The following is a 26,767-nucleotide window of genomic DNA, read 5'->3' as shown; positions in this document are numbered from 1 at the left end:
TTCTATCTTTAATTAAAATGTTCACTTCAGGAGGGCAACTGGATTCAATATGCTCTGTATACAAACTATAGTCCTCCTAAAGGTGAATCTATATTGACTGGATTGCTGATCTGGGAGAGAAAGAGGGTTCTCACTCCAGATAATTTCCTCAACTGTTATTCCTAACTCCAGAAAATGTCTCCTCAAGATAGAAGTATAGATTTCCCCCCTGCAACTCAGCCAGTTGCATATCCCAAAAACAGTGTCCTTGACATAGGGTAGAGCAGCTGAGGAGTTGCCCTAAATTATGGTAATAGGATAAGGTCCCTAAATGATCTTACATCAGTGAAGGATAGGTGTACCTCCATTCCCCAAAACCCACTCCTACCCTCAGCATGCCCCTTCCCTCCCCTGATGTGTCTCCTGTGTCAGAGGTGGAGGGGACAGCTGGTGTAAGAGGTGGTTATCATGCCTCTGCCAACTACATGCCAGTGCAGAGTTCCTTTATGCAGGGAAAATTTGCAGCCACCTACCTTTGGCCAGGATACGGACATTTTGCACCACCTCCTTCCTAAGAATTATGGCTTCAATTCTGCAAGCATTTGCTTGCATCAACCCTTATGACCATGTGAAAATACAATTGCCTACAGTGGAACTCAGTGCAACCCAATGCGGCCAATAAATGAACAATTTTTCTCATGAACAGTCCTTACTGGAACTACATTGAAACCTTTTATTTATAACTGAATGGGGACTACTCATGGGCACAATCTATTACACATTGAAGTCAGTGGAATAGCTCCTATTAACTTCAGTGGTCATTGGATCAGGCCTGAAGTGAGTAAAGCTACATGCATAAGTGTTTTCAGGATCAGGCCTTGTATTTGTACATGGATCAAATGTCAACTGTGAAGGACATTTCTTTTTTAAAAAATGGACAAATAGATGAAACAATCAAGCTAAATTCTAAGACTGAATTACAGTGTGAATACTCATATGGCACCACGTTTTGATTTACATCCATGTTCAAAGGGACATCAGCTGTGGGGTTCAACACAAATGTGTATCCATCCAGTCTTGTATCAGGTTGGATATTTTCCTACCCATGCTCATTATTGTTCATGAAAACGCATGGGAAACAAACATTCAAGGTCCTGTTGTTTGTGTCTGCAGGGTATTTCCCATGTACACTTGGTCACTATTTTGTACTTTTTGAACTTATGTGCATGCTTGTGGACTATGGCTTCAACACAGCCCTGAAGGCAAATTTATGTACTACTTCACTCCACTGAATGAAGGGGTCTAAATCACATACAGATGTCATTTATCTATGCGGTTTCATATGCAGTGATATTGCAGTACATAAAGGCTGATCATCTGGAAAGGCACTGAGCCTACACAAAGTGCTAAAAGCAGGATACTCATAACCCACATTAACCTCTTGTTGACATCACATAATCACCCCCACAGGGTGACTTCCTATATAAACTATGTTTATCGCCAGTGTAACTTTGTGTGTGTGTGTACTTAATGGCAGTAGGTCAAATCAAAATTTTCATGTTATATAAATTCCTGTACTACCCATGGTCAAAACTTTTGGGGCCCTTAAGACAGAAATCTTAAATGAGAATAAGCAAATGTGTCCATAATCCAATCCCACATCTCTATAGGGATATAAAAATGGGTTCATCTAACCTATTGTTTTCTTTTTTGAACGCAACTGTAATTCAAAATTTCAGCCAAAAGTTGAAATATCAGAAATACTGTGAGAAAGGCTATTATTGTAATGTTTCCAAAATGGAGGGAACTAGGAACACTGTAAAATTTAATGTACAGCCCTGTTTTTGAGAGATTTCCAGCTCTATTTCTAAATCAAAGATATTAGGATAAAGTTAGGATAAACATTTGAAGTTTGTCTATCACCAGCTATCATTAATTTAAATAATAATTTTAATGAACTGCACTTCCCTTCAAAAGTATGGTTTCTTGCTATTTTTTCCGGAAGTTTTCACACTGTAGTATGTTATTACAATTTGTAAGAGACCAAATTATCTATTACACTGACTCTCTTCTTAAACCAAACAAAAAAAAATCAAAGCCAGATTCTGCCATCTTTATTTATGTTGAGTGAATCTTTATTCTGTAAATAGTCCCACTGAAAATGATGGAACCACTCTCAAAATAAGCTACTACTCAGTGAGAGTAAGGCTACGTGAGAGAGTCCCTTGCAGTTCTTTCCCCAGATGGTGGGAAAACTTGATCATGCTCAGTTATTTGCACTGGGTGGCTCCAGCACACCCCCCAATTCCTTACTCCTTGTAAGAGGGGTCTGCCCTTCATGGGCCTTTCTTAAGTCTCTCCAGATGGCAGATCAAAATGAAAGTCACAAACCCCAACACATTCAAGGATACCCTCTTCCCAGGCCTCCTCAAAAGTGTGGGGGAGTCCACAGTACTGCCAACAATACAGCACTTACATAGCAGGTTTTAAGAAATCTCCCTGGCTGGGCTTTTGAGTCAGGCTTAGTCAGTCCAGCTTATTTTGGGATTTCATTACACTCTCTATAGGGTCAGGGTAGAAGTCTCCGGGCTGGGAGTTCCCTCTATAGCGTCAATAGTCACCCTTGTATTCTGCTGTTTAAGGCAATCCTGCTTCTCCACACCCCCCGCTGACTGCAATGTCCTCCCTTTTAAAGGTCTCTTCCCTATCATATATGATTGATAGAGCAGGAATGGTGGGGCTAGCCCTACCCACAAGGCCTCTCTGCCAGCTTCCTCATCCATCTGGGATCTATATACCCCATTAGAGGGTGGCCTAACTTGGCTCTGATGGTTTGGAAGATTATCATTTAATACAATCGTTGAAAACTTGGAAGTGTTTATAAATTGGCTTATAAATCTGATCTCTTTCAAATAGCCATTTTGCATTAAAGTAAGTCTTATGTCCTGAAGATCTGAGATCAAACTTGTCATATAACATCTCAGAAATGAAAGACAGTAGTTCATTTTTGCCAAATCTCTTTTTGTTTGATTTTTTGTAAGAACAAATTGAAAACTAAAGAAAGCTTTCTTGGTAAAGCAGATGAAATGAATGAATATTAATTAGATTATAAACTTTTGGATCCAAAGGCTGTGTATTTACATATCACCAGCACAACGGGACCCTGGGGTGCTACCAAAATACAAAATAAAATAATCATCAAAATGATAATACATTCTTTTAGGCCATTGGTCAATGATGTGACATCAGGCTCAATAGTGATCCAAAGTAGTTGAAAAGCTCTCATCACAAAGGGTTCTTTCTTGTGAGAAGATGAGTGTCTTCAATCCCCTTCAGTCAGTGAGATCAGACCCAAGATAAGGAAGGAGGGAATTATAGTCTCCTGGTGCTCTTGTACATCATGAGTTCTGTGGACCCCAGTATGTAAGTAAAGTCAAATTCTGCCCACACCATTGACTTGTACGGGCAAAAGTGAGAGCAAAATTTCCCTCATTTTGTGAAACCCAGTATCCCATTGAACAAATAACAAAGGAGAGGTGGTGGCTTCTATCTGTTGCTTGTTATAGTTGTATAACTTTTCCCAAAGTGAGCAACCGTATAGCTTTCCAGTTGGGAAAACTACTACAACTGAAAATGATTGACTTTTTCCGAACACAATAGCTAGCTGGCCATTTAGTTGCCCATAACAATCTAAAGGCTCCTTCATTAACCAAAGTTGTGCAAGACAGCCATGTTTACTTTGCAAGTCTATTGACAAGTAAACTTCGGAGTTTTCTGTCAATGGAAAATCTCTTTCATTTTCAAAACATTTTCAAGACAACTGTTTCAGTTTTTCCACAAACCTGTGAAACTGGAATTCTTTGCCAGGTGAGCTGGTGGTGAGAATTTATTTGAATTGCTCTACCAAAAAATACAGGCCATATTTAGGCACTTACCCAAGCAACTCAACTTACAGGAATGCTGAGTAACCACAGCTTCCATTCAATACAAAAGGAGTTGTTAGGACCCAGTATCAATGGAAATCAGGACACGTAAGTGCCTGAATATGGATTTGGGGCCTAACTTTAGGCACCTAAATTATTTTAATTTCAAAGGTGCCTAGAAGCACCACTTACTGTAGCTGGTGCCACATTTCTGCCATCACGCTACAATGCTAAGGATCCCAGCCTTACCCAATGTTTTCCAGCCTTCGTGCTTAGTTCTAATCCAAGGTGGTAGCATTCCATCTACATTTTATCTTCTAACCACTACTGGCTTTCCAAGGACATTGCCAACAGCTCTTCCAGACAGTCAGTTACTGATTCAGCATGCAAGACGGGACTAAAATAATAATTGTTTCAATTTATTATATACTGGATTGTCAGACAGGACAATCTAGAACCTACACTCTCAACTCACTTCTCGCATTGACATGAAAGAGAGAAATCCCCCGGCACCCCAAAGTGAGCCCTGGGGGAGGACAGGCAGTGTTTTTATTTCCATCCTTTGCCATGGGCTCTCCAAGTGGCAGGCAGGACAGCTCCAGCTTGTAGCTGGAGTTCCACCACTGGCAGAGGCTATCTAAGTGATGCATTGGTTCAGCACACAACATGTACACTCTGCCTATATACTCTTTCTGCCCAGAGTTGCACATTTTGGGGGCTATGCTGGCATGCTGAAGGCCCTGGTGCAGTGGAAATTCGGAGTGCTTTGCCGCCTAACTCCTCTCTAGGGGACTTCAGATCTGTGGGGAACGGGCATCGTGACTGCTGTCATGAGAAGCCAGGAGTTGGACATTACAAACAGGGAGCTCTGGGGGGCACTGTCTCCCTTTGAGGCACAGTGCTTCTCAACACTCCCCATGAAGCACTGCACTATCACAATGTGGGATTCTGTATATAGGGTAAATTTTGTCTCTGTGCAGAGGGCCAGCACAAGTCTGATGCATCATTTAAATCCTACTGTGAAGGTTTATGTGAAATTAAGTCCTGCAGAGGTCTTGTGCTGGCCCTCTGCACAGGGATGAATTTCACCCACAGTGCACTGTCTAGACCATAGGAAGTTAGTAATCTTAACTGTAGAGGTAGGAAAACCAACACAAGCTGGAACCAGGTTAGGATGGGCGACTGATTTTGGCAGAGTTCTGTATCCAGGAACAGGGATGAGCCACAGAAGAGCAAAGTCAGTAAGAATATTCTAAAATCACTTCTTTTCAGCTCCAGCAAGGTTTTATATAGTTTTACGCAGTCTATTTTTCATATGTTTACAGTCAGCTCAAATGGCTCGTCTTGTGTTTTGGTTTCTTGAACAAAGCCAGACCTTTGGCTTGGCTCTATCTTAAAACTTTGTGAGTAAAACAAGGGAAATGCAAATTAAAAAAAACCCACCACACCTTCATCTTTAACTGATGAAAAGAAGGAACATTCCATTGTAGTCCATGCAGTTTCACAAATGCACAAGTATGGTACATGTCAGTATTGACCAGCAAACTTGGTGCATCAGTAAAACCCCCACATCCTTTTGAAGGATGTCAGGTCACTAAGCTATTGAAGATCTTAGGCCACATTTGGTGATGCAAATTGTTGAAACTCTATTGACTACAATAGAGCTGTGCCAACTTGCACCAGCAGAAAATTTGGCCCCTGGCATGCACTGAACGAGTTCTCAAAGGAGTCTGAGATCAGACATGGTAGCCGGGTTAAAGGCTTCTTGAATCAGTTAAATCATAGTTTTCAAGGATGTATAACCACTATGCTTAATCCTTTACAGCTCAGTGTTTCATATGATTACACTAACCGCTCAGAGGATAATTACTTTTAAGTGTTTAACCAGCCACGGAAATAACTTATATCAATGGAAAAAACCCTACATAAATAAATCCTTCTTAATAATCCATGGCATATGAGGGTAGGGAGCATATTTCAGAAAGTGCTATGTTTCTATACGTGTTTGCTGAGCACATTTCCCAAAAATGTTTTCATCTCTCCCCGTCCCTCCTCCCCACTGCCACCTACCCCAGAACTCAGAGTCATGTGTTTAGTTTGAAGCCCTTTGTGACATGGAGAGAAAATCCAAAGGGATGGTTTTGGCAGAACTCTTCAAATAAAACAGCTTCTAAATATTTAACTTTGCCAGATAACCAGCATCACAGGAAGCAGTGATGCTGGCCTCCAGTCCCCTAATAAGGTAACGTTTCTATTACAGTTTATGTGAAGGCAGCTCTGTGGTTCTTTCTATCAATTACTTTCTGTGTGCTGTTTTCTGTTTCATTTGGGAAGATTAAAGGTTGTTTGATAGTTTGAAAATAAGAGGCAAAAAACAAAGCATACGCTGCACATGAGGCTCCAAGGAGGTTGGGCAGTTCTGAAGCCAGAGCCCGTTGCAGATTAAACCTGCATATTGTTCTAAAGGCGTGTGTGCCAGACTGATCAGCCAGTGACAGAATTAATTAAACTTGCAAAAGCCTTTAGCAGTGGGACTATTTCCATCAGCCCAAAGTGGGATAGAAAAACCTGTGTATTTGCAGACCTGCTTGCCTTTGGTCCCAGTTGCGGGTAACTACAGAACAGTTCTACCTGCAGCCAGTGTCATGGGTTATCTGGGAGTGTGTCATACTCATCTGACTTTACCCAGAAGGGGACAGCACAGAAGAGAGCCTTTGTAAAGGCTCTCTTTCACATGACAGCCAATCCTCTGATTTGTCTCTGGCCTTATGTATCTATTACCTCTCTTTACACTACATTAAATGCAGTTTTCTGGAGGTGGGCTCTTTGAAGCACTCAGTCAATTGCAAAGAAAAAGGGTGAACACGGTGTCATAATTTATCTGAATATAACAAAAGAAGCAAGACGAAAAGGAGAAACAGCAGATGAGAGAAGTTGAAACTGAGACACAAAGAGGGAGAAACAGGTATATTCTCCTCTCTTCCCCCCCCCCATGTTAATTAGAAAGTCCAAGAGCATCCACAACCAAAACACAATTACTTCCTTCAGATCAGATCTCACAGTCTTCTCTACTGCTCGGAACCTAGACATTTCACTCAGTTTCAAACTCTCTTGTTCTTCCAATATCATCCAGGTTTGTAAATCTGCTTACTGTTATATTTGATACATCTCCTGTACCAGATATTATCTCAACCACTCCTCTGCTGAAACTTTTACTCATGCCTTTATCAATCTGTCCAAACTCCAGCTGCGCTCCCAGAAGTAGAGCCAGGATTAGCTCTCAGGAGTGGCTGGCTACACGCCATCAACTTAAGCCATTAGACCACACTGCTTCTCTGCAGTAGTTAATGTCAGATGCTTTCACATACCATGCTTTGTAAGCTGCTTAAACTTTCTCATCAATGAGTTCCTGAAGAAGAAAAACTGGCACAGGATATATGTTAAAGATGTGATAGTGATGGGCATTTCTACTAATTTTATTATTATTTCATATTTATATGACATCATAAAAGTTTGCAAAGCACTTTACAGGTATAAATAGAGACAGTCATTGTCCCGAAAAAATTACAATTTGAAGGTACTGATTCAAATGGAGTAGAAACTTGGACTGGGGTCTCTCCTTTTCCAAGTGAGAACCCTAACCACTTTGCTAGTTGGGGAGATTAAAGAGTGCTTGATTGTTTAAAAATAAGAGAAAATTCAGGACACAAAGCACATTACACTATTAGAAGATTGGGCAGTTCCAAAACTGGAACTGGGGAGGAGGTGGTCTGCCCTCTCTCACACTGTACCCTGTTCCCTTCCACCTACCCTGTCCCTGCCCTCCCCCCCGCAAAAAAAATCATGGGCCTGAGAGATACTTTTGTTTAAACTGATCCATTTCTGAAAAACACTCCCACAAACCCAGCAATTTTTGACAGAAAAAAATTACATCAAAACATTTTCAACTAGTTCTACTCACACTGACAGCTGTAGAGCAAGAACCATCAGCACCGAAAAAATGTTACATGTGGAAAAATTGAAAAAAATAACATCACAGAGGTGGGGCAAAAGGATCCAAGCATATTTAAAATGTATTTCCACATTATTACACCTCAGAGGATAAAGTTGTTCAGGAAGGCAATAAAGAGAAAACTATCAGGCTTTATTCTCTCTTTCTGTTGGCAACACAAGCTAAAGGTCAAACTAGGTCTGGTCTACACTAGAGTGGGGGGGATCGATCTAAGATATGCAACTTCAGCTACATGAATAATGTAGCTAAAGGTGACGTACTTAGATCTACTCACTGTGGTGTCTTCACTGTGGTGAGTCGACTGCTGACACTCCCGTCGACTCTGCCAGCGCCTCTTGCCCTGATGGAGTACCGGAGTCGACGGGAGAGTGCTCGGCGGTCGATTTACCATGTCTAGACTAGATGTGATAAATCAACCCCCGCGGGATCGATTGCTGCCCGTCAATCCAGCGGGGAATGTAGACGTACCTGAGCAGGCAGTGATTGATCCAGCACGGGTCGATTTATCGTGTCCAGTCTAGACCGCTAAGTTGCGTATCTTAGATCGATCCCCCCCGCCCATCTAGTGTAGACCAGACCTGAGCGTAGGCACTACTCCTACTAAAGTCAAAAGGAATTGAGTCTATGCAGTGGGTGCAGGACTGGGCTATGGATATGCACCATTGCTGATCCAGAAGAGTAATATATCACATATTAGATGCTTGAGTTAGGGAAACTGGGTTGACTATGTTTGAGGGACAAAGGGAAAAATCATTAAGAAGCATACATTTTTTATTTCTCACAGGTCTGCTCTTGTCTTCCTAACAGTGGTGATGTTCCACCAATTTCTTATTTTTTTTACCTGAAGCATTGATGTTGAATGCTTCTTAATTGCTCCTAATAATGCAAAACTTGCAGCTCAAGGAATCTGCAGGTTCATAAACATCTTCAAAATGTTATTAAATGTACTTGGGCAACAAACATTCTCAGGCTGCAAATTAACCAGGTTACTCAATATGCATTTTGGTAGCACCAAGTAATACTCGGAGTGGGTTGAATATTATAATACCTAATATTTTGAATACCTTTATTCAAAGGAAAAGCAAACAGAAATTACAAAAGCTTTGGGCCTGATTCTCTTCCCATGTCATGAGTTTTACAGTGGAATAAATTTGCTGCCTTCCATGGAGTTACTCCTGATTTACCCTGGTATTACTGAGAAGAGAATCTAGCCCATTGAAACTAAACAGTCCCCTCTAATAGTCATTTTCTATTATTACATTAAACTGTTTACTTTAAGAGCATAAACTATGGGATGTGTGATTATTTTAAAGGGCCGTGTTCCATCATTCTGATGCTTCAGTGATAGGGAAGAAGAAACTCTTCAAACAACTGATATTCATATTGACATCTTCTGCTCTTCTCTTTTTCTATGGCATCCACACAAGAAGTGGGGAGTAAGGCTCCCCCTTGTTCGTAATTGCTACCTAGATAGTGGCTCCAGTTTGGGGGAAGTGAGATCAGAAGTTATATGCCCAGTACCATCCCTTGTGAACAAGTAGGAGGGGAAGTGGCAGCCTGGAGTGCAGATTGGGAGTCACACTGGCTCCACAGCCAAACCCCCTCACTAGCTGGAGTAGCTGGCCAGGAATCTAGGGGCAGTAAGCTGCATCCTGAAATGGTAGGGTGACCAGATAGCAACTGTGAAAAAACGGCACAGTGGGTGGGGGGTAAGAAGCGCCCATATAAGAAAAAGTCCCAAAAAACGGGACTGTCCCTTTAAAAACGGGACACCTGGTCAGCCTATGAAATGGGGTGAAGTAACTTAGGCTATGTCTACACTGTACTTTCATCAGTAACACTTTTTTCAGTGAGGGGTGTGAAAAAACCACACGCCTGACTAACAAAAGTTTTACCAATGAAAAGGACCGGTGTGAACAGCGCTTTGTTGGTGGGATACACTCTCCCGCTGACACAGCTACCACCCCTCGTTGGGGGTGGTTTTATTTTGTCAGCAGGAGAGCTCTCGCCCAGCGATAAAGAGTAGCTACACTGCGCACCTTACAGCAGCATGGCTGCAGAGGCCCAGCTGAGCCACTGAAAGGTGCGCAGTGTAGACACAGCCTTAGTTGTCCAGAGACAAAGGAAGCAGCAGGGAAGTACGGACACCTCTTTGAGACACAACCCCCCAGCAGAGCTCTTCTTGTTCCAGCACAGCTACTCACTGCCCATAGCTCTATCCCAGGCCTAAGAGCTGAACCTAGCCTTTAACTCCAGTGGGAGTTGCAGACACTCAGCACGTCTCAGGATTAGGCTCTGAGTAAGGCCTGCAGGACTGGGTCCCAAATAATTTTCTCCTGTACATTCCTGCCAGGACTGAAGTTCCAGTTTTGCTGGCTCAGGTCCTTGGCTGTGGCTGAGAAGTGCTAAGTGCACCTCAGAATAGGCTTTAATTCACCTGGACACTCTCTTGATCCCGGACTGGTCATACACCGGTCCAGTCGCTCAGCATAACTTCTAAATTTTGCTCGCCGGCAAGGATCTGAGGGGGGCAGTTACGGCTGCCAGAGATCACTGGGTCACAGGAATGCCCACTGTGCCAACCACATGGAATGAGAATCCTGTAGGAGCCACAGTATCAGTTCTGCAGCACTGGAGGATCCCCACATGTTGCCTTTATGGCTGCCACAGTGGAATGTCACAAAGCAACCTCGGTTCAGGGCCTACTTCTCTTATGAAAGAATTGGTAAATGTTACAAACACTGGATGCAGGGTAAAGAAAGCAGCTCTTGGTGCTGCTTGAGTTGCTTGTGTGACACCATCAGTTCTTCCAAAACATGCAAGAACTGCATTAGCAGATAAATAAAACCTTTTGGCTTTCTTTTCAAATAAAATATCATACTATGGCGCCGTTTCCAAATGTGTTCTGTTAATGGTTTAAGATCGTATAGATTTGTGGGCTTGTATTTTCATTTCAATCCACCTTAGGCTACATTTTAGCCTCTCTTCAGACCCCAAGAAGGAAGTTTTTAATAAAAAGCAATGGAAGTGAAAAATTACCCTAGACTTTAAATAACATTAACCATTAAGTTCTCACTGGAACCCACACAAAACAAAGAAATTTCACTATTTGGGTTGATAATCTCTCCTAAACACCACAGAAATTGTTAATGATATTAATAAGGCTCGTTTAATTTTTTTGTCAAAACTGTTTTTAATGGAAAAATTGGGTTTTCAACTAAATATTTTTCATTAAAAGTGTCTGCTTTCTATGAAAACAATTGACTTTGTCAACAAAACTGAACTCCAATATTGGAGTTCAGTTTTGTTGACAAGTTTAATACATATATCAAACATATCAAGAAGTTTTTGTTTTATAGCTGTAAACTGTAATGCATCATGGTAGATGTAGTCCAACTAAATAGTCCAGCCCATAGAGGAGAATGCAGGCAGGAGACTTCCAAACCACAGCTCCCATAAGGCATCATTTTGACAGGTTTCAGGCTAAAAAAATGTAGATTTTCAGCTGAAAATGTATTTTAATTTTTTTGCCAAAAAGTCGGGGGGGAGGGGAATTCTGGCCAACTCTAGATATTAGTTTTTGTCCTCCCTCTCTCTCTTCCTTTTTATGTTTTGTACTGCAGAATTTAAGACCAGAATTTTAATTCACATTCTTATTCTTTTTTAAACATGACTTTATTTGTCATTGAATGTAGAAATTTGGATTTCCCTTTCTAAACTAAAACAGATACCAGAAACAGCTTAATGAAAACCACTAGCTTTACTCTTCAGTCTCTGCTTTTTCTCTAGTAACAAAAATCTAGTGCAACCTGGAAATGGCAGCTAATATTATTTTCAGGCATTGTAGACTACAGGGGCAATGCAGCGTCTAGCATTTACGTGGAACACAGTTGTAAGGAAAAGAGGGAGATGGAGTGGGTTCAGTGGAGGAGAAAGAAGGCCACTAATAATATAATGATACTTAGCACGTATCTAGCACCTTCCAGCTGAAGATCTAGATACAGTTTCAGGGCTTGTCTACACACTACAGCAATGCACACTACAGAGGTGTGATTCCTAAAGCTCACTAATGTGTTGCACACTAATTGGTCAGTATAGACCCTGCTGGTGTTCACTAGAAGCACTTTAACATAGTGCTGTTTCAAAGAGTTTGAAAATTTTGGCCTACGTCTTTTGCCCAAGAACACACAGCAAATCTTTAGCAGAGCCAGGGTTGGATACAATATAGTCCATGAATAAATACGTATCTCTGCATTAACACATGCCTTTTCTATCTCTCTATTAAAACATAAACAGCTAGACTGACATGCAGGTTGGATTTATGTTGCCTAACAAGGCTTTTATGATTATTCCGTCTGATGTCTGGTTAGCTGTGCAGGGCCGGGGTGGGGGTGGAACGGACGTGCATCTGAAAATGAAAGAACGAAGACATGGCTGTTTTGTCATTAGTTGCTGCAGAAAGCAATATGACATAATTAAAAATAGTTCAGTGAAGATTAGTATCTTTTGGCACCAAACTTTAACATTTGCAGTAAAACAGAAATTATCAACCTTGCATAAAGCAGACTTTTTTTTTCACTGTGGGGGTCCAATAAAACTGTGGAACATCCTGAACATAAAGGATATCAACTGGATATAAAACAGAACTCTTCTTTTTAATAGTTTAGGATGGGAGGATCTTTCTCCATGGTGGGAGGAAGAAGTTGGAGATGCCAGAACTTCGGGCTTATACGTGTTTTTAGCTAATATGTAAAATTAAAATGAAGATAAATGAAAATGCTTGTAAAAGAAGGATTATTAAAGATAGGGTAATACTGTAATGGGTATAATCCAGCAGACTGTAATTTAAGAATGTGTCATAATATACAAGCTCTCTGGGGAGGTCTGGAAAGGTTTATCTTCTTGGAAGAGGCTGAGAGAGAAGAAAGAAAACACTGATTTTACTTTACCAATTTAGGACTTTAAAAAAAACAAACAGAAAAAAGGACAAAGAGTAGTTGTCTTCACTGATCAGGAAGCTGGAGAACGTTATGTCCTATTTCTGTAATAACAAAATGAAAGCTAGGGCTGCATTAAAAATTGCCAGTGGCAACTGGGATAATGGTGTACCATTAAGAACCCATGGTGACCAATTTACTGCCTTGCCTTAATGGCATATTAGGTCAGAAGTTTCTGCTGACCCATTCCCAAACCATTAGCAAACAGCTTGCCTTTCAGCTGGCAGGACATACCTTGGAATTGGACTTTTTGATTCTGAAACCCTTTTGATTCCTGACTGAAGGCTAAAAAAAATCCCCAGAATTTCAAAATAACTCACCGTAAAAATATATAATAAGGTCTGAGGTATAATAAGATATGAGGGTGGCTCCTACATGCCACCACAGTTTCTTAACAATGCTGACTTTACAAAAAATAAAAGTCATAAATTATAATATACTCCAAGTAGATCAGTTAAATACAGGTAACTGTGCTGTAAGTTACAGGTCAGGGCCAGCATAAGGAATTTGGAGAGGCTCCAGTGCAGTTGTTCTTGGAAGCCCCCAGTCCACCATCATCTCAACTTCTCCTCCTCCACAGATCCCCTCAAAATCACTCCCTCTTCCACCCACTGGCGGCTGCCCAAGCAATGTATTCCATGAATCCATGGTCTTATAATAGCCATGAGTTTCACCAGTCACTAAAGCCAGGTTTGTGGCAGTCACAAAACGTTTTTATTTCTGGCATGTCATGTAGAAAATAGAAATGCTTTGTGTGTGTGTGGTTTAAATTAGAGATCAGCCCAAGCTTCAGAGTTCAGATGTGTTTCTGGATCTGAACTTTTCCCAAGTTTGGCACTGTTTGGATTCTGGGTTTAGGTTTAGGCTCAGGTTCATCTCTAATAGACTGAGATCCCACTAATGGGATACATCTGCGGGCTAAAAATGACAAATAAATATGTTTTAAGAGGAAATTGTTTAAAATAAGTACCTCCTTCTTCTACTTACCTGCCAAGACCTGCATTCAGGCCCTCAAGGTTCTAAGTTTCTCCTGCTACAGTTGATGGCATCACTAACTTATACTGCAGCATAGGGAATGCAACTCCCTGCTTCGGATGTCAGTGATGTCTTCAGCTGACGCAAGGAAACACAAAAAACCAAGGTCCTAAATCCAAGCATTGGCAAAGAAGAAAAAACCCAATTGATTTTACATTCAAAATACATTCCTTTGCAACTAATTGGCCAGATTCACCAGGACAACTCTGACTGTTTTGCACTGCTCCAGTGGTGTAAAGCAGCTATGCGAATCCCTTTAACTCTGGTCTTTTAAACTAGATTTATGGCTGCTTTGTCTCAGTGGATCTGCACTAAGCTTCCCCAGTATACTGGTGAATCTAGCCCTTTAAGTCTAGATGTGTATTTGCAAAAAGAAAAGGAGGACTTGTGGCACCTTAGAGACTAACCAATTTATTTGAGCATGAGCTTTCGTGAGCTACTTTCAAAGTGAGCTGTAGCTCACGAAAGCTCATGCTCAAATAAATTGGTTAGTCTCTAAGGTGCCACAAGTCCTCCTGTTCTTTTTGCGAATACAGACTAACACGGCTGCTACTCTGAAACCTGTCATATGTGTATTCTGGTAGACGTCAACTAAACTAGAACCACCACAATGAATACAAGCACATTTGAGGGAAGGTAGAATCTGGATCCAAACTCTGCAGCTGGGTTCCACTTCTATAGTAAGGTAACTGTCTGGAAACTCAAAAAAAAATGTTTAAAGTAATCTATTGATTTGAAAACATTCCATTTCGCCTGTCCTTTCTGTGTTCTAATATCAGTTCACTAGGATGTGCATATCTAATATGTGCTAACATGAACAAGAGTTACACACCTAAATTCTCCACAGTACAAAGTGAGTCTGAATATATTAGATTCTAAATATTTAAGAACACTCATAATGAATTCTTAAGACACCTGTAACTGGAAGTACTCAGCTGTCTGGGTCTTAGTTTTCTTTTGCTAAGTCTCACATCATTAGCTGCACAAAACTACTCTTGAATTAATATTAAGAGCCACATCTGGAAAATGCAACAATATGTGAGAAGGAGTAAAAAGGCACAGAACTCTTTTTCATTTTCCCGTCTACTAGTTATTTATTTTCCTGATGTTTCTAGAGGAGTGGCCAGTGGAAATGATTAGATGGGGTAGAGAAACAAGTTCTTAATTTCAAAGGAAAGAAAATGTTAGTTTGGGCCCTCAAACCTGCAAAACTCCTTTTGAAAGTTTTAGCCTCATACAGAAGGGGCAAGTATAAGAACATAAATGTAGCATACGTTTTGTGGGGCCATCTGTACCGGAGTGAATTTTACCTGTGGAATCAGGGCCTTTGGGCTTTTCTGTAATAATATCACCACCAAAAAATTCAGTGGCAACCAGTTGCATAAGTGTTACTTAACCCTGGAGAAATTACCAGTTAAGGAAAACTTTGTACAAACACTGTAATACCCATCTGTCACATTAATCACACTCACTGACAGCCTCTGCTGATAGCCTCAAACTGGACAGGCAGGTAAGACAAGCAATTATCTTACCCTATATATATTTAAAATAATTTCAGTCTTGATCACAGTTGTGCTGTTAAAGCAGAACATGTCATGAACATTTTGTAAGAAAGAAAAACAAGTGCCAAAAGTATGTGTGCACATTAGCCAGTTCGCTTATATTTCACTCAACCCACATATACTGTATAGGGTAAGATAATTGCTTGTCTTACCTGCCTGTCCAGTTTGAGTCTAAGACAAGCAATTATCTTACCCTGTGTGTGTGTGTGTATATATATATATATAGGTTGAATGAAATATAAGAGAACTGGCATAGATAGATAGATAGATAAGATAATTACTTGTCTTACCTGCCTGTCCAATTTAAGATAATTATCTTACTCTATATATACATATACACTGAGTAAGAGAATTGCTTGTCTTACCTGCCTGTCCAATTAAATATTATATATATTTAATTGCATCAACTTATGTTAAAAACACTTTGTTATTTTTCTACATGTAAAACCTTCATTTACAATAGAAATGGTACCACATCTTTTATGTACCATATATTGTAGCTGTACTATGTGATAGAGTTTTGTGAATGAAGCTGCTGTAGGATTGAGCCCTCAATAGAAGATTGATATTGCCTTAGAACATAAGAATGGCCATACTGGGTCAGACCAAAGGTCCATCTAGCCCAGTATCCTCTCTTCCGACAGTGGCCAATGCCAGGTGACCCAGAAGGAATGAACAGAACAGGTAATAATCAAGTGATCCATCCCCTGTAGCCCATTCCCAGTTTCAGACAAACAGAGGCTAGGGACACCATCAGTGCCCATCCTGGCTAATAGCCAATGATGAACCTATGCTCCATGAACTTATCTAGTTCCTTTTTGAACCCTGTTATATTCTTGGCCTTCACACCATCCTCTGGCAATGAGTTCCACAAGTTGACTGTGCGTTGTGTGAAAAAATACCTCCTTTTGTTTATTTTAAACCTGCTGCATATTAATTTAATTTGGTAACCCCTAGTTTGTATGTTATGAGAAGGAGTAAATAACACTTCCTTATTTACTTTCTCCACACCAGTCAAGATTGTATAGACTCTATCATATTCCCCCCTTAGTCATTTCTTTTCCAAGCAGGAAAGTCCCAGTCTTAATCTCGCCTCACATGGAAGCTGTTCCATACCACTAATAATTTTTGTTGCCCTTTTCTGAATCTTTTCCAATTCCAATATATCTTTTTTGAGATGGGTCAACCATATCTGCATTCAGTATTCAAGATGTGGCTGTACCATGGATTTATATAGAAACAATATGATACTTTCTGTCTTATTATCTATCCTTTTCTTAATGATGCCCAACATTCTGTTAGCTTTTTTGACTGCCGCTGCACATTGAGTGGATGTTTTCAGAGAACTATCCACAATGACTCCAAGATCTCTTTCTTGAGTGGTAACAGCTAATTTAGACCCCATCATTTTATACGTATAGTTGGGATTATGTTTTCCAATATGTATTACTTTGCATTTATCAACACTGAATTTCATCTGCCATTTTGTTACCCAGTCACCCAGTTTTGTGAGATCCTTTTGTAGCTCTTTGCAGTCTGCTTGGGACTTAACTATCTTGAGTAGTTTTGTATCATCTGCAAATTTTGCACCTCACTGTTTACCCCTTTTTCCAGAACATTTATGAATATGTTGAATAGTTCCCAGTACAGACCCCTGACGGACACCACTATTTACCTCTCTCCGTTCTGAAAACTGACCATTTATTCCTACCCTTTGTTTCCTATCTTTTAACCAATTACCAATCCAAGAGACGATGTTCCCTCTTATCCTGTGACAGCTTACTTGCTTAACAGCCTTTGGTGAGGGACCTTGTAAAAGGCTTTCTGAAAATCTATGTACACTATATCCACTGGATCCTCCTTGTCCACATGCTTGTTGACCCCCTCAAATAATTATAGTAGATTGGTGAGGTATGATTTCCCTTTACAAAAACCATGTTGACTTTTCCCCAAATTATGTTCATCTATGTGTCTGACTATTTTGTTTTTTACTATAATTTCAACTAGTTTGCCCAGTACACAAGTCAGGCTTACTGGCCTGTAATTGCCTGGATCACCTCTGGAGGCCTTTTTAAAAATTGGTGTCACCTTAGCTATCCTCCAGTCATTTGGTACAGAAGCTGATTTAAATGATAGGCTACAAACTACAGTTAGTAGTCCTGCAATTTCAACATTTGAGTTCCTTCAGAACTCTTGGATGAATACCATCTGGTCCTGGTGACTTATAACTGTCTAGTTTATCAATTTGTTCCAAAACCTTCTCTAATGACACCTCAATGTGGGACAGTTCCTCAGATGTGTCACCTAAAAAGAATGGCTCAGGTTTGGGAATCTCCCTCACATCCTCAGCCGTGAAGACCAATGCAAAGAATTCATTTAGTTTCTCTTATGGTCCTTAGGTGCTCCTTTAGCATCTTGCTCATCCAGTGGCTCCACTGGTTGTTTAGCAGTCCTCCTGCTTCTGATGTACTTTAAAAAAAATGTGCTATTACTTTTTGAGTCTTTGCCTAGCTGTTCTTCAAATTCTTTTTTGGCCTTCCTAGTGATATTTTTACACTTCATTTGCCAGAGTTTATGCTCCTTTGTATTTTCCTCACTAGGATTTAACTTCCATTTTTTAAAGGATGCCTTTTTGTCTCTCACTGCTTCTTTTACTTTGTTTTTTAGCCACGGTGGCATTTTTTGGTTCTCTTACTATGTTTTTTAATTTGGGGTATACATTTATAAATATCAGATGTCTATTGCTTTGAAATTGACAATGTAATCTTAAACTGTATTGATCAAATACCAATACATTATTTCAGAAAATGAAATCAAATGTCAAACATGGTCTTTTCCTCCCTGTGCATATGTAAAACTAATAATGCCCCCAAGTTAAGCAAATTGGGTGAAATCCTTGCTCCAATGAATTACATTAGAGTTTTGCCACTGATTTAAATGCGGCCAACATTTTCACTCATTACGTCAATGAAACTACTCATGTGCTTAAAGTTAGGCATGTAAATCAATATCAAGTTCATTAAGGGGTGAAGAAATGTTAAAATTTCTTTCAGGCATCTTTTTTTGTTGATAGTACTAAGTTATGAACAAAAATAATTTAAAATCACTCTATAAAAACTCTGTATTATGCTATTGACTAAGGTACACCTAAATGCCTATGCTAACAATAAATCACTTATTTCTTAATGAAATCCAATACAAAGTTATTACTATTAATACATACATAAAATTAAACCTATACGTTTATAAGACTGTGGTTTTGTATCTAGGGACTCTGGAGACATATTATTTGGGTCTGACTCTTCCAATTTGTAGTACATGGCTCTTGATGGTCTGGATTCAGGAAACAACATAATCATGAGCTTAAGTGCATTCTTTATTCAGGGTGAGGGGGGCTCTGAATTGGGGCCTGTGAAATTACATGCAGTTGGGGGTCATTTATTTTTACTTTTGTATGTATATGGTAGAGTGCACCTGAATTACTTAATAATTTGAGGGTTTTTCTTCTAGCATTAGTAATATATCCTCAGTTAAATCCCCCTTCCCAGAGAAGTGTTCCCAAAACAGACTATGGAAAATCTTTCCCCACTAAAAGAAATCTAAACAAGAATCATGAATCTAACCAGGTGTATGCTAAACTTCACTTATTTACTCACATAGGCTTTCAGTCACTCTTCCTTCTCCTGTATTTTGACATACAAAACTACATACTTCACACACACAAGGAGTGTGATTTTTGTTTAATTTACAATAAGGTTGTGATCCTCCACTGATGTAAACTGGCATAGCTCCATAAAAAGTCAATAGAGCTTCTCTGATTTACACCAATTGGGAATCTGACCAAAATGTCTTGGAATATGCTGTTTGACAGCTATACATTATAGAATATGAATAGCTATAGTAAATATTGTCAGCCAGGTTCCCAACTATTGTAAATTGTCTTCAGTGGAGCTGCCCTGGTTTACACCAGCTTTACATCTGACCTTTAATATTTTGGTCAATCTCACATAGAAAAAAAACATTATTTTAATAAATGCAGAAAAAACACATGAAAAGACCTTTTCTTGGACTTTTTATAAGGCCATAGAAGGAAATTTGAAAAACATACAACCTCAGCACATACAAACTTTTTTAAAAGTTAGATAAATGCCACCAGGCAGGAAAATTATGAAGAAAATCATTTTTGAAAATCATTTGCAACATAAAAACACAACTAAAATGGAAATATTCAGATGTTTCTAACAGCAGAAATCATTCTAATTGCAGTCATCATAAGCCCTGATGGTAATGGTTTGCTGCTAGGAGTAACATTTTGTCGACAAAAGTTAATAGACTAAACATTACTTCTCAAACACCTTTTTTTAACCAGCGAAGGTCTACTTCCCCAAACCAACAAACTGAAGGTGCACCAGAAATTGTTATATAATACTGAAATGTAATCCAGCAATTTCATGCTCTGCATCTGTAAATCTTCCAGTTATTTGTGCTAAATTCATTTAGACTTTTTAAAATCAAATTATTAGGTAACTAATATAAACTGGAATTTCCTGAGCCATTATTTTCAGTCTTGCAGTTACTAAAAGCCAACACAGGTTTTATTGGCTAATTATAAGTGACAGGTCACTTACAGAACAGCAAATATTTTACAAGCCCGTTATGGGTGAGGTACAATAAATACAGTGTATTCATTTGTAGTCCTTAACCCATCAAAAGTGTGGGTACTTTCTAGCAGGATATTTCATTATTCTTAGTCATGCATTAAACTGGGCCACTTTCTGAATTCATTTGCTGTGTATTGTGGGAGAATGTGTCTGTCCTTGCAGGATTTCTGTGTGGAAATGCTCCTGTGGGTACACCACAACTTTACCAGACAGCTGGTGTCAGCTTCTGGCCAACTGGCAGCGCAGGAAAGAGATTTCTTGGAGGACATTTGTTCATATGCTGTGGAAGTACAGAAGAAATGGAGCAGCCAAACTTGGGGCTCAAACACAATGCAAAACAAGGGAGGAGTAAGACAAGGAAATAAAGCCCAGGTGGAATTGTGGGATAGGACTGGAGGACCAACAGCACTGCAAGTAGGTGGGTTGCTAGTCCAGGCTGAAGTGAAACCTGTGCTCATCCTATACCCACAGCCTTGTCTGCTGGCGTGGGCACAATGTACCCTCAAACCCAGGTTAGAGAATATTTTGTGAGGAGGGGCAACACACAATCTATAGCCCAGACTAATGCTGCAGGGAAGCCATACCTGTGCTGTGCTGTGCTGTGCTGTGCATAGGTGGAGGCTAGGACAATGACAATACTTAACACAGCTAATAAGTATGCTAATTTTAAACAGTTTGAAGCTTCCCCATCAGTACGATCATATTGTACAGGTAATAGAAGCAACAACAGAGATAGCTGTGTTTCCTTCTAATTTTGATGTATTGGATCTCACTGTTCATGAAGGACTCATTAACAGCCAGTAACATTCATCAGTGTTTTCTTTTGTGAATTCCCATGCTTCTTCATGTTTGAATCTTGAATCACTCCTATTTGTTCCAAACTCAGTAACACTTTTGCTTTGGCCCAAACTGGTCTCCAATATCATAAAAATGAAATAAATACCCCTAAAAATGAAGTACTTCTAGAGACTGGATTTTTTTGTTTGTTTTACACTTCCAGAAGAATTTTGCTCTTTCTGGCTGATGTTACACAGAGAAACAACAAAATAAATCTCCAGCATGGAAAGCATTTGCTTAGAATAGTGGTGTGAAAACTTTTCCAGTTGCTCCCCCTCCCCCATACCATTCACAAAATTTGTCACACCCTCCCTCCATTACATGTAATCTGGAAAAAAAATTGTGTTTTTTTGCAAGTTGGTGGAAGGAATGAAAAATGTATATTTATTACTAAATTTATAAGACTAGTAAAAGTTATTAGGAAGTAGTAAACACAAAGTATTACAAAGTGCAAACATACACATAAACAGTTCACTTGATACTGACTGTCCGAGAGTCTTTGCTTGGCACCTTTTATGGCATCATAATCTGTGCATTGCTGAGTAGATTGTGCACGCACTAGACTTGAAGGTCGCACTGGATGGTGGAGGGGAAACAGAGATGAGGCTATTCATTCCTTTGGTTTAGTGTTAGAGCATCTGACTCACTTGAGGGGTCCTGGGCTCTCAACTATTATTATATATGTTGCCGGTTTAGGTCTTTTAATGTCAATTATTAATCATTAAATGAGTTTTAAAATTAATGAGAATCAAAATTCATTTGAAAGGCATCATAGGCCTACTGTAGTTATGAAACTTACCAAATTGTTGAAAATAACCCAGCCTGCACTTCTATTTGTATGTTTGTTTTTTAAAAGGTCAAAAGGCTGAAGTTTCTTCACCCCCCACGGGAAACTCTTGCACCCTCTTGAGGGGGCATGACCGCCCAATTTATACACCACTGGCTTAGAACATCCCCTGAAGGTTCTCTTTAGGCCTATTCCTTTCTAAGTCTTTGTGATACTCTCTTGGAGGGAAAAGGGAAATATTGGAAAGTATTGTTTTGGTGCTATGAATAAACCATAGAGTTAACATGTGGAGATTTGTGGGGCCCTACAATAATATACCCTTCTTTGTTTTGATCACTGCTCATCTTCTTATATCCATTTTGGCCCCAATTCAGCAAAACACTTTAACTTGCTTAATTTTAAGGAAATGCTTAATTTCCATTGGGACTTAAACATGTGCTTAAGTGTTTTGCTGAATCAGGGGCTTTATTAACAATACCTCAGTTTTGTATAAATGCTTTGTACCAACTGAATATCCCTTGCTATTATCTCTTATTCATGCATAGGACATTACCTGACATAGGAGCTCAGTTAATGGCTGAAGTAGGAAAATAACATATGAGGGCCACGCAACTCAGTGAGGTTCTACTTGGAGAGTTTTCTACAGATCATCCTATCGTGGGGGCAGGATTTATGGCTCTCCGAAGCAGCAGATTTCTCAGCAGTTGAGAGATTTCACTGTGAGTCTTAGACATCTGCATAGAAGCCCAGTTCCACCCTTCTGAAAGCTCACTTGTGATAGACTAACAAACAGAGTAAGGTCAAAACTTTAAAAATAAAATACAAATCCATGTCATCAAACCCATTTTAAATTAGTCCTTGACAATTAACACACAAATTATCATAATTTGGCAGAGGGCACATTTATAAAACAAGAAAGAAAAACTGAGAAATCTGTCCTTCCAGTTTTCTCTGAACGGACAAGCAATTTCTTTCTCCCTTTCAGATCTGTCTCATCCAGATTTCCCCTCACACATATGCCCTACACCATCTTTTTCTAAGTACATACTTACTATATTGTACCAAATCAATTAAAAATACATGTTCCAAACAAAAAAACCAAAGTATTCATGTAGATGAGAAAAATAAATGTGCCATATCTGCAGCTGTTCAAATTGTCATGGCTCCCTCCAGTGACTTCAAAGGTTTCCACCAGCTGAGGAGCTGGCCAAAAACATTTAAATATAAAAAAGGAAAATATAATAATCATATTACATAATCTCTACATTTCATCACAAATCTTTAAGCCACTGTTGTGGTGGGAAGATGGAAGTATAAGTTTTGGTGTATAAAAATAACTTTCGCTTCCACAACTGCAATTTGAATATGAATTAATAAATCGCTTCCAAGCAACTTTGCAAAGCAAGGAGACCAAATAATCTTACCTGAATTTTTATTGGTTTTGTTTTGCCTACTCTTTACTTGCTCAGTCCATAATGTAGGGTAACGAGAAGCTATATCTAGAAAAATCAAGCATGACAAAATTTACATTATTATAATCTTAAAAACTAAAACAATCTGTAGCAAACAAATATTAAGTGGTCAATGAACAAGATAAGGCTGACAGCATATTATGGTACGTGTCTAACAAAGAAAAGGACACATTGCAGCACTTTAGAACAGCTACATTCATGCACTTAGCAGCAGTGAAAAAATATGGTACAATCTGGCACCTATGTTTTAATATTTTCACACCAGATTCTGCCATCCTTACGCACAATGAGTAATAACTGACTTTGAGTGTAGGCCCAATACAGCAAAATAGGGCTGATGTGGCAAGTAGGCATTGTATTGGCCTTCAGCACAGGGCTGATTATCACCTAATGTGAGGAAGTGTGGCAGAATAAGGACCTTACCCTGTTGTCAGAGGGGATGTATGGGGCATAACGAGGGCAGAATTTGGTCTTTAACATTTTAATTTGGCCCTTTACGCTTTAAAATTAACAGCTCAAGTCTGAAGTGCATCTTCACTTGAAAAATGACTGTGAACTTGGCATTATGGGATTCCATAGTTGTGTCTCCATGAGGTCCCTATGAAATTTGCTCACTTTTTACAAGTAAGATTGCTGTACTCTGGCTGTCCCACTTGGAAACAGGTATGGAAGCTTTCAGCCTCTTGGCAAATCACCAAAAGCATGCTAAATCCTGTAACGTTTGGGAGCCCTTTCTCTAAGGTAACAGTTATGCTACAGTATATGGTATATAATATGTCATTTTGGCATTACTCTGTTACCATTCCTAAAAATGCTTACCTTCCTCATCACCTTGAGGCTGAGTCTCCAGCGCAGGAGCTGAGGCATCATCTGAATTCAGAATGGAAAAGATTTGCAAGGAGACTACAATTATGAGAGTAAATTAAATAAGTGTACATACATGGTTGATGCTAATGATTTGCACATAGCCCCGGCCGGTTAACAAACACCATAAGTATTATATCACACACATAAACTACAGCTTATAAATCTACAGCATTCAAGGTTACTGTTTATATATATGAATGACCTGAGTGCAAGATTTTTGAGACATCAGTCAGTGAGTTATACACTGCCAGGGATTAAAAAAAAATACTATGCATTGATTCCTATAGAACATAACTAATTAAACAAATATTTTCAAAAGAATAAATTGATATAGACATAGAAAAGGTAAGCCCTGTGAAAGCAAAAGCAATCTGGGCAAGTGAGTGGATGTAGTCCTTCTCCAGCCTAAAACAAAACCAGGGTTTCTTTTGGCCCAGCAAAATTCATTTGATACGCCAGCTCTTTTCACAAACAAGTTCCTTAGTTTAAAGAACCAGATAATCATTTGCATTGCTATCATCCTTCAGTCAGCCATCCCCATGCGTTGCAACCAACCACCACTGCAAGAGAAGAGGGAGTAAAATGTACCGGAAAGAATACAGTAAAGATAAGGATAAATCTTCAACTTATTCAAAAGCATTGCAAGAAATACATGTAGCTAGAAAATCTCACTATAAAAAAATTGTTCAAATGAGCAATCTCTGGGAAACAGTAGTACATATTTTCAATCCAAAGACCATTTTTTAGCTATTTAAAGGGGTGGGCTGTTTATATGTTTTAATACGCTGAATGAGCCACAGTATGCAACATAACTTAATTGTCCATATCAGCCAGTTGCTGGCATTTCTTGTGAAACAGAACTGCCTGCAACATTATGATGCCCCACCAGAAACAATAGCCTCTGTGCAGGATTTGGCTAGAATTCCTTGAAGTTACCACTTCTGGATCGCAATCTCGTTTCCAGATTGTTTACCCAATATTTTGCATAGAAGCTATAACAGAATATAGCTTTTTCATGTACCTATTTTTACTAGGATGATTTCAGGCAACAGTGAAAATGGACTATACCATCCACCTCCTTGCCACTGCAACTCAATAGCTGCCTCTGCCTGCTCCCTTGTCCCCACTACACGGGCTGCCACTATGTTGCCTTTATGTAGATCATGCAAGGGAATGAGAAATAATCTGTCTTCCCAATACGAGACCACAATTTATTCCTCAGGAACATAGTACTGCTGATAAATACTAGACGGGTAGTCATGCTATCCTAAAGTCCTCTCTCTGCAGAACAGGTAAAGCAAAGCAGCAACAGTGGAAACTTCCCAACCAATATGCTTCAATCTAAACTTGTGGGGGACTTCCTGTTTAGATGAGCAAGTCATTCATTCTCCATATCCATTTAATATTTGGTCACTATGTTGAGATGGATGACAAGAGTGCACATTACTGTCAGTTTGACCAGTGTTTTTTGTAATATTCTCTGGAAAGTGGACTGAAGCCACCAACTCATTTCAGAGAGGACACCAAACACATGTAATTATGTATGAATTCAAGACTTACTATCAAATTGTCTACCACTATCTGATTCAGAAAAATCTCCAGATTTGGGGGGGGGGGGTGAGTGAATAATAAATAATACAAATAAATTCAATCTGATTATACTTTTCTAATTGTATTCCCCCATACCCTTTCATTAGATAGGGCATTTGTTCTTGGAAGTGATATGGTCTGAATTCAGCTATATTACTGGAAACCTTACAGACGAGCAGCCCAGTGAAAAATATTCTAGTGGCAGCCTTGTTCCATTTATGAATATCTTTGTTCAAGTGGCATTTAACATTAGTCCATAACAATATTTTTTAAAGGAGCTAAGGTGCAAAAAAGGCCTTGTCCAAAAATTGGCATAGGGTTGGGAAGAGAGAGAAGCTTGTTGCTGGTGATTAATGAATCAGATCTTTGATTTGAGGATATCCCTATAATCTGAAAAAGATTAGCTCTCCACAGAAGTGGGGTCAGGGCAACAGGCACACCTGAGGCATACCTAACTTGAAGGGAAGAATCCCATTGGGGCATCAGTAATTTCCTGTTTTTGCTCTTTCAGATCCACCTGTTTCTGAAAAAACATTTAGTGTTTGGAAGAAGATATACAGTAATTCACTGTTCAGAATAAGAAGCAATATGGCATCATCAAGATATAAAATCAGAGCAGTTCTAATTGAACTGGTTTTCCAAATTCACAATATTTCATGCAGATCACACTGAATGTGTATGTTTAAACACAGCCCTGGTACTCAGATCTCACTTATTCAAAACATTGCCATGCCCCTGGCTAAAATCAGAGGATGGGGATACGGCCGTCATTCAGATAACAGTGTTCTTCAGCCAAGATAGGTTTCAGAGTAGCAGCCATGTTAGTCTGTATCCGCAAAAAGAACAGGAGGACTTGTGGCTAAGACAGGCTTTTTTTTTTCTCCTGAGTGGGAAAGAGGTTAAATTTCTGGATTGTGGGGCCACTAGGAAAGTGGATTAGGAAATGTCCCTGAAGCCTTTTTTCCCTCCACAGTTTAAGAGCACTGCAGCAGCACAGCTTCAGTCCCGTAGAGACCCTAATTTTCAAAGGCCTGAAAGTTTGCAC

The 26,767-nt window shown here is 39.5% G+C and overlaps 1 protein-coding gene across 2 annotated transcripts in view; it reads right to left on the bottom strand.

Moving 5' to 3' along the window:
- Positions 1-26,767, bottom strand: part of SMOC2 (SPARC related modular calcium binding 2) — a 175,496-nt gene that overhangs the window by 57,447 nt on the left and 91,282 nt on the right. For both annotated transcript variants that reach the window (XM_073335247.1, XM_073335246.1), the window contains exons 6-7: positions 24,085-24,135; positions 23,218-23,292 (exon numbers count right to left, since the gene is read on the bottom strand). In XM_073335247.1, the coding sequence (XP_073191348.1) occupies positions 23,218-23,292; positions 24,085-24,135 (126 nt within the window). The remainder of the gene's footprint in view (positions 1-23,217; positions 23,293-24,084; positions 24,136-26,767) is intronic.

The sequence above is a fragment of the Lepidochelys kempii genome, chromosome 3 (genome assembly GCF_965140265.1).
Source record: "Lepidochelys kempii isolate rLepKem1 chromosome 3, rLepKem1.hap2, whole genome shotgun sequence".
Taxonomy (NCBI): Eukaryota; Metazoa; Chordata; order Testudines; family Cheloniidae; genus Lepidochelys; species Lepidochelys kempii.
The sequence above is the reverse complement of the archived record's forward strand: the minus strand, read 5'-3'. Positions and strand labels throughout refer to the sequence as shown.